Source organism: Ctenopharyngodon idella, chromosome 22, assembly GCF_019924925.1.
Source record: "Ctenopharyngodon idella isolate HZGC_01 chromosome 22, HZGC01, whole genome shotgun sequence".
NCBI classification, from domain to species: Eukaryota; Metazoa; Chordata; class Actinopteri; order Cypriniformes; family Xenocyprididae; genus Ctenopharyngodon; species Ctenopharyngodon idella.
The window spans coordinates 26385804-26402371 of NC_067241.1; the positions used below are offsets into that span (position 1 = coordinate 26385804).

The 16568-nt window shown below is 36.7% G+C and overlaps 1 protein-coding gene across 3 annotated transcripts; it reads right to left on the reverse strand.

Annotated features, from left to right (window-relative positions):
* Positions 1 to 1542: 1542 nt before the first annotated feature.
* LOC127504618 (keratin-associated protein 5-4-like) lies at positions 1543 to 11460 on the reverse strand. Of its 3 annotated transcripts, none has more exons than XM_051879439.1 (9): positions 11320 to 11460; positions 7119 to 7242; positions 5689 to 5808; positions 5261 to 5398; positions 4912 to 5061; positions 4337 to 4486; positions 3639 to 3788; positions 3206 to 3343; positions 1543 to 2000 (listed from the first exon to the last, which is right to left on the reverse strand). In XM_051879439.1, exons 2-9 carry the CDS (start codon positions 7204 to 7206, stop codon positions 1984 to 1986), a joined length of 951 nt encoding a protein of 316 aa, XP_051735399.1. In that variant the 5' UTR covers positions 7207 to 7242; positions 11320 to 11460; the 3' UTR covers positions 1543 to 1983. The 3 variants fall into 3 exon arrangements, with proteins under 3 accessions (XP_051735399.1, XP_051735400.1, XP_051735401.1); XM_051879440.1 differs by having other exon boundaries at positions 7119 to 7239; positions 11320 to 11414; XM_051879441.1 differs by having other exon boundaries at positions 7119 to 7215; positions 11320 to 11383.
* Between the last annotated feature and the right edge of the window lie 5108 nt (positions 11461 to 16568).

Here is a 16568-nt window from a genome sequence, read left to right on the forward strand (position 1 = left end):
ACTCAACTGTAACATTCAGTTTGAATTACTGTATGTGAAAGAGCCTCTGCATTGGCTGACTGTAAATCCTTCTATAATCTGTTACATGACATGGTTGTTTGTATACACATACACCGATAACATTATGACCACTTTCCTGTCCCGTCGAGGCATGGACTCCACTAGCCCCCTGAAGGTGTGTTGTGGTATCTGGCACCAAGATGTTAGCAGCAAATCCTTTAAGTTGTCCTGTAAATTGTGAGGTGAGGATTGAGATCTGGGGAATTTGGAGGCCAAGTCAACACCTCGGACTCGTTGTTGTGCGCCTTAAACCATTCCTGAACCATTTTTGCTTTGTGGCAGGCCACATTATCCTGCTTAAAGAGGCCACAGCCACCAGGGAATACTGTTTCCATGAAAGGTGAAGGTGGTCTGCAACAATGCTTATGTAGGTGTAAAAATGTAAAAGTAATATCCATATGGGTGGCAGGACACAAGGTTTTTGCCCTGATGAAGGCCTGTGTGCCGAAACGCATTGGCAAAATAAAATATTGATCTTTTAGCTCTTTTTTTTTTTTTTGTTGTTTTGTTTTTTTTTGTTTATTTTGACCCCTCGACGCCACAAGTGTCGCTGGTATTGTCCATAAATAGTTTTGTTTTTATTCCATGCACCTTATTGAGTGTGTGAAGTTGCACCAGATTAATTATACTATACTTTACAGGACACAAGGTTTCCCAGCAGAACATTGCCCAAAGCATCACACTTCGCCGGCTTGCCTTCTTCCCATAGTGCATCCTGGTGCCATGTGTTCCCCAGGGTAAGCGACGCACACGCACCTGGCCATCCACGTGATGTAAAAGAAAACGTGATTCATCAGACTAGGCCACCTTCTTCCATTGCTCCATGGTCCAGTTCTGATGCTCACATGCCCACGTTTGGCGCTTTCGGCGGTGGACAGGGGTCAGCATGGGCACTCTGACTGGTCTGCGGCTATGCAGCCCCATACGCAACAAACTGCGATGCACTGTGTATTCTGACACCTTTCTATCAGAAGCAGCATTAACTTCTTGAGCAATCTGAGCTACGGTAGCTCGTCTGTTGGATCGGACCACACAGGCCAGCCTTCACTCCCCATGTGCATCAATGAGCATTTGCTGCGGGTTCACCACTGTTCCTTTGTTGATAGATACTGACCACTGCAGACCTTGGCCCTTTTTCCTGTTTCTAACACATCAACTTTGAGGACAAAATGTTCACTTGCTGCCTAATATATCCCACCCACTAGCAGGTGCCGTGATGAAGAGATAATCAGTGTTATTCACTTCACCTGTCAGTGGTTATGTTATGCCTGATCACTTGCCATGAACCGTCTACTTATAGACACCCTCAAATTTGTACTCTACTAGGTGTTTCTCCACTTGTTCAACAGGTCTGTAGTGTTCCGCTTCAGCACTATTAATTGGGAATGAAAGTAAGATCTCCAGTGCTCCACTAAACACTCACTTGAGAAAAGAAGTAAGATCTCTAGTGTCTAGAGCAGTAATCAGACAGACTCCAAACAATGCCTTTGAATATGCTTTAATCACAGCCGGGAGGATATCATATCAATCACAGAAAATCCCACCGGCAAAAAGAATACAACAGTTTATATGTAGGATAGGTGACATGACTCAAGAACTTTTTTTTTTAATATATATATATATGATTGGTTCTACATATGTGCTATTCAGCAAAACAAATTGATATTATATTTAATTTCTGTATTTTTAGTTTCTTTTGGTATATTTTGTTTTCAAAAGCATACAAATGTTAAGCCTGAAAGAAAAGGAAATGAACAACTTGATTGATTTAAGTAAAAGAATGTAAGAAAGTATGTATTATGCAAAATCAATCTCACTACTCTTTACGGTGATTAAATCGGCAGTTTCACTGCATGCATGTTTGAGGAACATTTCTGTTCAGCAGGGCACTGACCATCATGGGAACAGTATTTGGAGTCCTCTTCAGTAGGCCATAATGACTGCATGGATAGAGATTCAGATTTAGTCTGGACATTTAAGTGGCATTCAGCCTCAGATGTACAGCACAAAACACTCAAAGCATGAATAGATAGTTTTACTCACAGAGTGAGTAAATATTATTCATCATCTTTATTCATTTTGTAAAGCCACCCTGTGTCTAAAACAGTGCTATAGGCCGAATACAGGTACTTTTGACATAGAGAATATAATATAAAATAATACTTATTATTATAAAATAAGACACAAACTGAAAGGCAATGAAAAAGATGACCCAAGTATAATATATAACATTTTATAATCCATTTGTTAATATTAGTTTACTACATTACTTAACATGAACTGACTGAAAAATACTTTGGAAGCATTTATTAAGAAATAATTGATGACAGGCCATTGAATTATTAGAAAATAATGCACAGCCGAGGTGGTAATGTGGTCACGACACGAACACCTCGAGTGTGCATTATTTTCTAATAATTTAACAAACCGGAGTCAATTATTCCGCTTAACATTATTTCCAAAAAACATGGAAATAATTTGTTGTTTTTATCCAATTGTTAACTATATTTATTTGCTTGGTCAGTGTCATCATGGGTTTCGGTTCTTTTGCTGTTGTAGGCTGCAGGGACCTTTGAAATAACTGAAATCATTTGGAGAAGTGATATCAAAGACTATAGAATAACACAAGACGCGTCACTCATATTGTTTTGAATGGGAGAAAGTGCAATGCGCAATATGGCGGAATAAGTCCCGCCTTCTAAATAAGAGCCAATCGCCGATTGGTAAAGTCATCACGTCACTGCAGCAGCCGTTAGAAGCTCCGGTTCCTATAGAAACAGTCAGACGCGCGCCTCCAAAATGAGGCACAAGAGACACGCATTTAGGACTGCGCATGCGCATTAGCTTGATCCAGCCTGAATAATACCGTTTAGAAACAAAATTTATGAGACAGTTGTTGTCAGATTTCATTGGTGATTTCAAATATGAAATTTAATTGAAAGCTTGGCAACAGTTTTGGAAAATTTGATGTTTCCCCATTCAAAGAGATAGGAGCTGCACTTGAATGCCCGAGAGGCGTTTCAAAGATGGCCGCTGAGTGAAATGACTTGTCTTAAAGGGACTTTGGTGATATGGAACTACTTTAGTAATATTTTAATATAATATAACTTTATAAAATAATATAATATATAATATAATATAATACCTTTAACTGGAGGCATACATTCATGTCCACACCCAGTGCCGCAGCATTTCTCATTGTTGGGACAGTCACTGTCATTGACACAGTACTCTTCACACATTGGTACTATATAATATCGGCGTGGACACACTCCTGGCTTTACTGTTATACAGACACATGACAGAGAAGCCAAATCACTGAATGCTGAATGTCTTTTTCACTGGGGTTATTGGTTCTTTTGTTTTTGTAGGCTGTAAGGACCTTTCAAATAACTGAAATCATTTGGCGAAGTGATATGAACATGTATGTAATGTGGTCAAGATCTGCCTGGAACTATTTTAGCCACGCAGTTCCCTGAACATAATTGCACACCTTAGAACGTTTGTCAGATTCAAGCATTCAACAGCCCTGTAGTATAGTATAATTTAATTTAATATAATATAATATAATATAATACCTGTAACTGGAGCCATACACTGACGTCCACATCCATTGCTGCAGCATTTCTCATTCTTGGGACATTCACTGTCATCGGCACAGGGCCTGAAACGTATCCGGGCACACATTTCTGCTTCATAATTTTTGAGTGGACACACTCCTGGCTTTGCTGTAATACAGACACATGACACAAAAGCCATATTACTGAATGTCTTTTTCACTAGGGACTACAATAAAATATAAAACAGAATAGAATAAAAAATAACAAAGATAACAATTACTAATCCATAATTCAATAATCGGTAAAGGCTAAAGAGTAAAGATGTGTTGAGTCTAGATTTAAAAACAGAAATAGAGGGAGCACTCTTAATGTCAGGTGGCAACTGATTCCATAACCATAGAGCAGCAACTGCAAATGCTTTGTCACCTTTCGATTTAAGACATGACCGTGGGACATGTAAGAGTGCATTGTTGGCAGATCTGAGGGACTTAGGAACTTAAGAACTGAGTAGATTGTAAGAACCTTTGAAATAAGCAAAATCATTTGGCGAAGTGATATGAACATGTATGTAATGTGGTCAAGACCTGCCTGGAACTATTTTAGCCACGCAGTTCCCTGAATATAATTGCACACCTTAGAACGTTTGTCAGATTCAAGCATTCAACAGCCCTGTAGTATAGTATAATTTAATTTAATAATATAATATAATATAATACCTGTAACTGGAGCCATACACTGACGTCCACATCCATTGCTGCAGCATTTCTCATTCTTGGGACATTCACTGTCATCGGCACAGGGCCTGAAACGTATCCGGGCACACATTTCTGCTTCATAATTTTTGAGTGGACACACTCCTGGCTTTGCTGTAATACAGACACATGACACAAAAGCCATGTTAATTAATGTCTTTTTCACTAGGGACTACAATAAAATATAAAATAAAATAGAATAAAAAATAACAAAGATAACAATTACTAATCCATAATTCAATAATCGGGAAAGGCTAAAGAGTAAAGATATGTGTTGAGTCTAGATTTAAAAACAAAAATAGAGGGAGCACTCTTAATGTCAGTTGGCAACTGATTCCATAACCGTAGAGCAGCAACTGCAAAGGCTTTGTCACCTTTCGATTTAAGACATGACCGTGGGACATGTAAGAGAGCTTTGTTGGCAGATCTGAGGGACTTAATTGCTTAGTACATTCGTCAACCAATCAGGTTCAAGAATTCAACAGCCCCATAGTATAATATATTATAATATAATATAATATAATATAATATAATAATACCTGTATATGGAGCCATACACTGAAGTCCACATCCATTGCTGCAGCATTTCTCATTGTTGGCACAGTCACTGTCATCGGCACACGACACGAAACGTATCAGGGCACACACTGCTGCTTCATATTGTTTGCGTGGACACACTCCTGGCTTTACTGTTATACAAACACATGACAGAGAAGCCATATCACTGAATTCTGAATGTCTTTTTCACTGGGGGTTTTTGGTTCTTTTGCTGTTGTGGACTGTAAGGACCTTTGCACAACTTAGAATGTTTGTTAGCCAATCAGATTCAAGCATTCAACAGCCCTATAATATAATAAAATATAATATAATATAATATAATATAAATACCTGTATATGGAGCTGTACATTCATGTCCACATCCATTGCTGCAGCATTTCTTATTGTTGGGGCAGTCACTGTCATTGGCACAGTACTCGGCACACACTCCTGCTCCAGATTTTCTGCGTGGACACACTCCTGGCTTTGCTGTTATACAGACACATGACAGAGAAACCATATCACTGAATGCTGAATGTCTTTTTCAATGTAAAAAAGATATTTTTTTAAAAGTTGTATATTATTGAAATAAGTTTTTACAAGAAAGAACTATTTCAGTCTTTCTACTTTAAAATGTCATGTTTGATTCAATATGTTGCTTGCTGTTTCTTTGTAATTATTTTTTTAACTTTACCAGCAATTTCTGATCTAAAACTGTTCCTACACCATTTCTTTTGAAAGACCTCTAGTATTATTACGCATTACTAATTGAAACTCACTGAAAGCAGGCGGCACACACACAGCCCCAGAGCATCTGTATCCTCCAGAGCAGTCTTTATCAGAAGCACATCCTCGACTGGACTCCACGACCATCACCTTCCCCACAGAATGACTGGCCACTACAGAAGAGCATCATTAGGGGTGACCAGGTTGTAATAAAAGTGTTTCAGCATCTGCAAATCAGTGGTTTTGCAATATGTCTCTCAAGCTAATTCACATAAATCTGCTTCAAATTAAAGTAGTTTAGAAATCTACTTTACCCCTAAACTATGTCAGTTAGTATCATATAAAAAGTCTGTAACACCAGTTGCAAGCAATCATATCTGTCAAAATTCACTTTAATAATTTTAATCCATGACAAAAACATAACAACCTCACACTTTTACTGAAGAAGTTATAAAGCAGTTATACAGCAGTGACTGAATGATTTTGAGATCCGTCTTTTCACACTGAGGACAGTTGAGGGACTCAAACACAACTTTTAAAAAAGGTTCAAACATTCACTGATGCTCCAGAAAAAAACATGATGCATTAATAGATGAGGGGTGAAAACATTTGGAATTTGAAGATCAAGGTAAATTGTATTTAATTTGTCTTCCGGGAAACATGCAAGTATTTTCTGTTGCTTCCAAAGGGCAGTACTAAATGAAAAAAAAAAAAAAAAAAGATATTCAAGCGAAATAAGAAAAATTTGGACCGCTTCATCCTGTTCAAAAGTTTTCACCCCCCGACTCTTAATGCATTGTGTTTCCTTCTGAAGCATCAGTGAATGTTTGAACCTTTTTTAATAGTTGATTCCCTCAATTGTCCTCAGTGTGAAAAGATGTCATTGTCACTGTTGTAAAGGGTTCAAATATGCAAAAAATGGTGGAAAACTGAAGAATTTTTGGGACCTGGAGATTTTTTCTGAAGAACAGAGCTCAGTTTAACTGCTCAGAGCAAACAAGAGACTCATGAACAACCATCACAAAACAAAAAAACAGTCGTAGATCATCCAGGTAACCACACACAGTATTAAGAATCAATTCACAAACTTTTGAACTGGGTCATTTTAATAAATTCAGCTATTTTTTTGTGTTATGGATTATATGTAAACATCTTTTATGTAAAATATCTTACTCAGGACAGTACTAAATAAATAAAAACTAGCATTTTGTATGATCTCTCTTATTTTGTTAAAGTTTTGCACATTTTCACAGATTCTGCAAGTGTTTCACATACTTTTTCTTGTAACTGTATATGACAATTTATATGATAACTTTATATGAATTATTTAAACTGATGTTTGAAGTTAATGTTTCACTGGACATCTGTATTGTATGTTTGTAAATATTAATGTGCTGAGATGTCATATTTTGAAAGGCACTTGTTTAGTTTATGCATTTCTTCAGGCTGCGTAATGAAGTTAAAAGAACATGGATCTTCTTACCTGTGACGTTTTGTCCTGGAGCAGCGTCTGTTGTGCTCAAACATCCAGACAGACATAATAACACAGCGCAGTACAATAGAGCTGTCATCCTCTCGACCTGTGATCTCACAATGAATGAACTCTGCTGGAAAATCATACTTTTCTCAGAATGAGAAGGTATTTGAATTAGCACTCCACCAATGGCATGAGTTTGGGGAGGGATGATCTGTTTTGAACACGTGGGAACCTTAAATGTTTTTAAGGACATTTTGGAATCTACATTCAATGCCAAATGCGAAACTAATCTCTTACACAATGGCTAATTTTCCCGAAAGTAAACTGAATGGAAACACCTCATTTATTTTTCACAATTATTATCTCACAATTATTTTTTTTACTTAAAAAAGTTTTTTTTTTTTTTTTTTTGTGTGTGTGTGTGCCATGGCTCAGTTTTAACAAGTATAAAATCCCACAGCACACCACTATACAAAAATATGTAGTACTAATAAAAATAGTACATACATTAGGGTGACCATAATTCTCATGGTGGAATTTGGGACGGGTGGGCAATGTGACCATTTTATTTGTAATACGAGAAATTTTATTTCACGATAATTATTGTTATATAAAAAAAGAAATTTACAAACAGTACGACAAATACAATAGAGATTTACCCTGTATACATTTATTTAACATATTTTGTTGTGTAATTTAACATTAATGACAGACAAATATTTAATTAGGCTACTGTCCCTTTAAGACCGAATTCATGGATGTAATATACTGACACATATCCGGTTTTCACCCACCTGTTTATGTCCACTTAAGCCATAACCGACTGTATTTACATGAGATACTACACACAAAGGACATTTTGGCAACTAAATGTTAATTAATGAATTACACTATTGTTGACTGTTAATTAATTCATAATTCACTATAATGTTAATTTATACTTGTAATGTTAAAATTGTATTAGTGTATTTTGAAATTAACTTTAACTTAAATTAATGAATGCTGTAAAAGTATTGTTTGTTGTTAACTCATAATGGTTAATGCATAATTAAGTAAAGTGTTACCACTAAAGAATAAGGCTAAATGCTATTGAAATAAATGTGTTTTAAAGTGTAGAGTTAGTATTAATTCCACAGGTTTCCTTAGTAACCTAATCTTACATATTGCTTTCAGAAACATCCCTCATATTCAAATAAAAATATAATAATCCTGAATGCTTACAGGACATCTTTTGCTCTTATCCCTGATCTGTTCAAAAATACTTTAAAAATGCAGTTCATACATACACAGTGACCTGAATGATGGAGACAGGGATAGCTGCAGGTTTAATGGATTAATGGGCATACCGGAATGGTATGGGCATAAAGGACATGTGCCGAAAGGTAAATTGTTACAACAGAAACTAACCCCTAACCACACCCTGACAGACAGCTTTCACAATGAATGACAAAGAGCTTTCTCTGTGCCCTACCTTTCATCACACCCATTACTCCAACCTGCAGATATCCACATTTGAGCTGTGTCCCATTTCAGAGGTCTGATTGATCAGATGGCCCAATCTGTTATGATTGGTCTACTCTGCTCTGACTGGTCAGATGGCCTAGTCAGGGGCACGTTCAAGCTCAAACCGGTGCGCAACGTTTTGCTACGGTTTCCGGGTTGAACAACATGTTTCCTGAAAACGTTGTGCAACGGGGTTTGAGATACGTTTTCTCTTGTTTGGTGGGTGTGTCAGAAATGTCAGCCCAATCAGCAGCAACATGTATATATATACCACGCGGTATTAAAGAGACAGCTCGCACAATGGGTCCAAGTAAAGTCGTTTACAAATGTGTCCGCTGCAGCTTGGTATACGCAACTATTGAAGATATTAGAAGACATGTTTGTCGTAAGAGTTTTATAGTAAAAATATAGCATATCAATTCTTCAAAAAGAACACAAAGAATGTCCTTCTCAGCTGCCATAGTTGCAACTCTTGCGTAATCAGAACAGGGTGTTCCCATTCAGTCGGTCACATTCGACGTACGTCTCCGTTCCCTCCTTCAGGGAACGAGGGTTACCTTTGTAACCGAGACGTTCAACGCACCACCGTTTCCGTTTAAAAAACGTTTTGCAACGTTTTGTCGGGGCTGAACGTTCAGCCCTGTTGTGATTGGTCTTCTCTGCTCTGATTGGTCAGATGATATACTGATGCCCAGATCTGGATTTAGGTAAGGGACCTACACAATCTGTAACCAGTCGTTCAAGCGGTTCATGAAGGACAGGAATTGGTTTTAGAGGAGCTACCGGAATGGTTTGGTTTGGTTTCCCCACTAACTGACATGTGATATCCACAGAGCATCTCTACTAGTAGCCAGGGAAGGATCAGAATTTGATGCAGAAGCTAACTCTGACCAACCTACTAAGTTTTATTAACACAGGTGATTCAGTCTCTTCTGGTACAACCTTGGGTTCAACTTTTGTCACCTTCTCAGGCTGAGAAAACAGCACAGTATCGGAGAGATCAGCAACATCTACAAGTTTCTGTGATTGGGCACGAGTTACAGCACAAGCAGGGAATGCAGTAGTGAACAGAATATCAAACTCAGATATTTCAGTCATAACCGGTTAATGTACAACAATAGGACAAAGAAAAACCTGGCCACCGGCTAGATCATTTCCTAGAATGAGATCAACCCCATCTACTGGTAACTGTGAATATACCCCCAGCGTAACTAACCTAGTAACAAGTTCCAATTTCAAACACACCTGATGAAGAGGAACATTAACACAATCCATTTCAAAGTGAATGAATGTGCAACAGCATGAAAATAGGAGTATCAGATTCAGAAGGGGGTATTGCCAAAACAACAAACATAAATCAGTCTAACTCCTCATTAACCAAATTATCTAAACTAAAATAAAAGAAAACAAAAAGTACAGCAAAATAAGCTAACTCCCAAAAATAAAGACCATTTTATTTATTCAAAATAAAATGGCACCCACCTCCCTACTAACCCCACAATAAAAAAATATATAAATCAAACTAGAAAACTTCAAGTAAACCAAAAACAAAGAGGATTAATCAAAACATACAATAAATGATCATAGAAGTTACCACTCACTTCTATCTTTTAAGTCTCAATCATAAAGTGTAATAAGAGAGACAATGGACAGAAACTCTACTTCAGTAAGTTCAACAAAGGAGGTAAAGATACACAGAGCCACCAACTACTTGCTTTAACACAACATCAAGTCTGAGACCTTAAAGCTGTTGCACACAGTCAAGCCACCACTAACACTGCTCTGATGATAGCTGCAGCTTAAATACTCTCTCTCCCCTCCCATCATTCAATCACAACTGGATACTCATTAATGCAGTCAAGTGGCAACACTGACAAAAAAAGAGAAAAACACACGCAAAGCATAGCTTGAGCACAACACCCTCAAGCCATCCTAAGTGTTTATGACTATCTTCTTTCAGACGAACACAATTGGAGATATATTTACAAATATCCTTAGTCCTCCAAGGTTTATAATGGTTGTGACAAAAAAAAAAAAAAAAATGAATCCATACAACTCCAGGGGGTTAATAAATGCCTTCTGAAGCAAATTTATGTGTTTGTGTAAGACAAGTATCCTTATTTAAAACTTTATAAAGTAAAATAACAAGCTTCCGGCACGACAGCCGTACACATTCGAAGTACATCCAAAAAGCGTTAACTTCCATGACGTAGTACACGATGCCATGACGTTCTACACAATGACATGAAGTACTACACATTATAGCTTTTTGGAGACAATAACTCCACTTTAGGTTGTAACGATCAGCCAAATCGGTTGAGTCACAAGATTTAAAATGGGGTCAGATTTTAATGTGTGAGTTTGTTAGTGGCTAAAAGAAAGAGACATAAAACAGTGATAAGTTTAAATAAGAATTGTGTATTTACAATATTCACAGGAAACTTTAAAACAACACAATAAAACCAGGAAAACTCAGTCTGTTAAAAGCATACAGTCCAAAGTACCATACCCTAAAACAGTCCAAGAATCCTAGTTTGCTGATAAAGTCCCAATGTGAGTGTCCACCAGTGTATATACAAATGTCCAGTCAGTCTTACTTTTCGGGTATAAAATTAGGCCAATCAATGTTTTTATGTAACTAATTAAAAAAAGTTATGAACAGTCATAAAAGAAAAAAATTTGATGACTAACTTGTAAGACTTACCTCAGTGGTTTATGCAACTATAGCCCCAGGTCTTCCCTGTTATACCACACCAGCGTCAGTTGAGCAGGGTGTGTCTAACATTGGATGATAGCCTTATGGCAGTCAAGTGTCTTACACTCAGTTGCAATCACTTTGCATGTTCCTCTTTGGGAGGCTAGTATATCAAGAGCCATTTGATTTTGTAAAAAAATCTTCCTCATTACATGCACTTCTCTGAAATATTAACAATAACTAAGTGTAGTTTTGTTTTTTTGTTTTTTTGCTGTGGCCTCAAACACCTCATATAGTGCATGTACTAGAATCAGTACTGTTGTATGCAGTCAAACTATAATGTTAATGAGAATAATTTCTGTAGTGACATACACTGCTCTTGAACAGCAGTTTGTTGTCCCAGGAATAATTAACTATACCTTATGTCATTTTGGCTGGGTTTTAATTATTTATTTATTTTACCTTTTCACTTTTGCCATTTGTCATCTCAACATTAAGTCATTAAGTCATAAAATACACTAAATAAGTTGTCTGGCAGGTTTATCATTTTGAGTCTAGAATTGTCAGTTTGGGTGCAGCATTCAGATTGCGCAAATCATTCAATGCATTTCCCAAAAGCATTGTTAGCCAATATGGTCACAAGTTCCTTCTTTATCAACTTCATTGAGTCTATGTTTGCCACACTATAGCTCCATCGCAAAGTTGTGTGGTTGGAATTACAATTCTCCACCTGTGGTTAGAAGCATAGTTTCTTGTTTTTATGACATGTGGACTTAATAAATCCTTATCTTGAGCAAAATAAACAAGCTGATTTTCAATACAGTCTATATCTTTTATTTCGAATATGAACAAATTTCATTCATGTCTTTTAGTTTGTCAAGAGGTTTAAATTGCACGTGCAAGGGTGCGCATGTGCGTACAGTACATGCTCTAGTATGTAAGAAAAAGCATATGATGGATCTGGAAATAAAGCAAAATAACAGAGAAAAGTGACAATCCTCGGATGCTGTTTCCATGATTGATCTGGCATTAATTCGAACTCAAATGGATTCATTAAAAGAAGTTATTACTTAACTACCGGCGTGACATCAACTAAAGTGGCTGAACTACAAATTTGTGACAATATGGTTTCGGGAAACAGTCGTAACTAGCTAGTTGATTTCTTCGTATTGTAGTTAAGAAGCGAGTTACGTTGTTGTATGCGAAACGTAGCCTAGAATAGAATGGCAGGCGGCTGTCCATCACCAAACCAGTGCTGTTAATTCTGCCAATGTTCCTTGTACAGTTATAGGAAACAAATCATATAGTGGTAATACAGTGGATTTAGATGATTGAGGAAAATATAACACACCCAGCAATTGGATATAATGAGCACCTTGGCATACTTATGAGCTAAAACAATGCCAAATTAATACAGAATTAATTCAGAATATCTTTGTTCATGAAATGTCTGAGTAGTTTGTGCTTAAAGTGTCTCTGTACACTGTTCTTGAAATGTATCAGTAGTCTGTTCCTCCAGAAGAACCATCTTGAAGTTGAAGATTTTGAAGTTCCATCTCTCTGACTGGAGCTCCTGTTTATCTGATTGCCAGTGTCGTTGCCACAGAATGTCTTCGATATGATAGGGCTTGAAGTCTCTCTGTGAACTTCTTGAAGGCTGCCGACATTGATTTGCGAAAATATAAAAACAAGAGAATGGAAAACAGAGTCTGCTCTTTTTGAAAAACAAGTTTGTTTAAACTTTGTTGGAATTATTTTGACTCCATTACAACCTCTAGAGATAAAAAAAAACAAACAAAAAAAAAAACATAGAGACCATTTGGCTGGCAACTAAACTGTAGTTTGGTGCAAACTAACCATCTTAGCCCCCACCTGCCCCCATCTTCATCATGAGGTTGGCCCCCAAGTCGCTAAAAAACAAGGGCCTGGTTTCACAGATAGGGCTTAGCCTAAGCCAGGATTAGGCCTTAGTTCAATTAGGATATTTAAGTAGCTTTTATTAACTTTAACTAGAAAAAAAACATTGCTGGTGTGCATCTTGAGACTGTAAAAAGTAATACGCTCTATCTACTCAATAAAATTGTGGCAACAGATTACAAGCAATATTATTAATTAAATTCAACATATACAAATTTAGTTAGAATTAATCAAATTAATTCCTTAAAAGTAAACTATTTAAAATGTGTAAAATTAGCAAACACCATTACAAAAACCACAAACTGACATAAAAAGCAAAGAGTCAAACAGGCCAACTAAATCCAAACATTTTCAATCAAATAAACATCAACATCTAAACCTCTGTTAATTCATGTGTTTCTCTTTCCTTCAGTGATCATCAGGTGTCTTCAATGTTGGCAATAAAAATAAAGAGTGACACTGTCTGTTATTTAGATATTTTTGTTTAAATTTTACTCATTTTAAATGGTTGACATTTAAGGAATTAATTTGATTAATTCTCACTCAATTCTATTTGTTGAATTTAATTAATAACATTGCTTGTAATCTGTTGCCAAAATTTTGTGGAGTAGATATACCGTATTACTTTTTACAGTGTGGCACTGATATATTTTAAGATATGTCAATGCAAGTTTCTTTCAGTTAAAACAGCTCAAACATGCATTTAGTCCAGGACTAGCTTAAGCCTTGTCTGTGAAACTGGGGGAAGGTTTTTCCCCTTGACACCATCCTATACAGCATCCTTTGCCAGTCTCATTTAAAATTTGGTACAAACTAATTTATAAAGACTAATATGTGTCCATAGTCTTACCCAACAATTTCCCAGCTGAAGGAGTGACTAATAAAACTACATACACTCTGCTGGGTTAAAAATTTGGGTTGTTTTAATTCAGTTTTCCAACCTATTTTGGGTTCATTTTAAGCCAGCCATAGTCGTTTTTAAACAATAGTTGGGTTAAATAAAACTGCCCGGCACGTTGGGCAAACGTTTAACCCAACCCCAGCATTTTTAGAGTGTAGGAACCATTTCATCATGGTTCTAAACTTGAATGCTGCAATTTCTTAATGTAAATCATTTACCCAGACACAATACTATTTTTTCCCTCTGGCAATTTCCATGCATCCTGAACTTGATTTTGTGCCTTCTTTATTGATTCAGTCAAAACCATACAATACATGAAAAGAGAATCTGACATTAAAATCATCTGCCTCAGCAAGGATCAATGACATTGGTCGACCTGTGATAATCTTGAAATGACCCAGTTTCTTTGTTGGCTGATGAACGGATACGACACAGAAATAATCTTGTTTTCAGAGTGATTAACTCTTTCAACCATGCCTGATGATTGTAGTTGTCTTAGGCAATGAAAATGCCATTTAATTTCCAGAAGTCTACAGACTTCCTGACATACCTGACCAGTAAAGTGTGTTTCCTGATCAGAAACAATAGTGTTCATCTGGGAATGATGTCTCAATCCAGTATTTTAGCCTTTCTTGGTGGTAAAAACTATGACTAGTATTCTAGACTCAGTATGACTAATACATCCTCATAACCCTTGCATTTTAGAAAGAGTCATAAAATTCCATTCACAATTCACAAAATTGTCTGCCACAGGATTTTCCCAACTGAATGGAATTGGTTGCCAAATTATGTTTTGACATGACGCATCCATTAACTTCTTCCGCGTTTCTCTAAAAACTCTTTGCCCACATTATTTAAACATGAACACATTATAAATTGCCTAAATGTCTGGCACACTCTGTATATCTATGTGACTAGATAAGGAAGCAAGGTTTGGTGTATTATCTATTTAATCATCCACAGATTTTACCCTCTGGCTTTATCTGTGAGCTGTGAGTGAGGTGTTTCAACATGCAAATGACATGCCTGAGCAGTGAAGATTTCTGCCGTTCATGAGGTGGCAGCTGCTTGGTCAGCAAGAGTTCTTCCTTCAGTCACACCTGTGTTTGTGAGAAAACCTCTCTGCTGCCAACCTGCTCCTAAGACATGCAGATATGCACAAAACCGAAGATGTAACAAAAGTCTGTGTACATTTTAGCTGGTTTGCCGTTTGCCAACTCACATTTAAGCAACCAAATCAGCTTGAAACTAAGACTTCTCAAGTCTGAAGTTACTGTTCAACCTGCCTTGCATTCCCCATTTAGAACGTCAAATTGTACTTTTACCCTTAAAAATCATCACTATATCTGCATCGTCTTGTTACTTAGCTCATGTATAAAAGATTTGATCATCTTTTCCAATAAATGTTTTACCAACTGTAGTATTATTGACCACTTGAAAGTGTCGCATGTCCTGCTGCTCTATAGACAATAATGCAACGCATTTACAAGTGAATGGTTCATTTCAGGCATTACAAAGACTCACTTTGCAAAGCCAAATAGACTCAGACTGTCTATTATAATTGTTCATAAACAAGGCAAGGGCCTTGAGTCATGGTGGCCCTTGAATCAAGGTTTTTTTTTCTAATCTCCTTGTTATTGGGTTTACACAGATGTCACATAACCAATACAAAAGATTTGATTGATATATCTGACAAGAATTTCAATTAAAATCTCTTACATATTTTTTTTTTTTTTTTGACAGTGACCCTTTTTGCCACAATATCTAAAAAGGTAATTATTGGGACCTTTTAACATGTCTTAATGAAATACATGGGTGTAAGATTAAAATTCCAACGCATTGATTTAATTAAACTGTTAAACATTATTTTAATGAGTTCCGTTAGTATGATTCATTCTGGGTGAAATATAATTGCCAGAGATTAAGTTGGGGAATTTGGAAAAAGGATTGACGAGCAAGTCAATGCATGCTTAGCAGCAAGGGCAGACTCAATAGGTGGTTTAAAAACCCTCTGTCTGCTCCACCACCAGATGGCACTCCAGGCCATGCCTGTGAATTCCTCTGGCAATGATGGAGAACACCACCAGGTAGTGCTCCAGGACACCGGAAGCAAGATTTCCACTGGCTCTGCAACACAAGTCAACGTGTTCAATCATCTACTTATATCACGTATAATCACATATATTTTAAAACATAGAAATAAGTTTAATCGGTAACATACTCCACATAGCCATGCAAGGCTAAGATTGCACGCACATGCTTTTACACATGAATTAATTCATTTATTATCTCACTATAATTAGAGAGATAATAAATTTAAGGTGCATGTAAACAGTCAATATAATATTTTTAAAGATGAATAAAAAATAAGTGAAAAAACAAAACAAAAACAGAAATCTAAATAGAGAAGTGTCATAAAAGCATAGAAAAGGCCTAGACT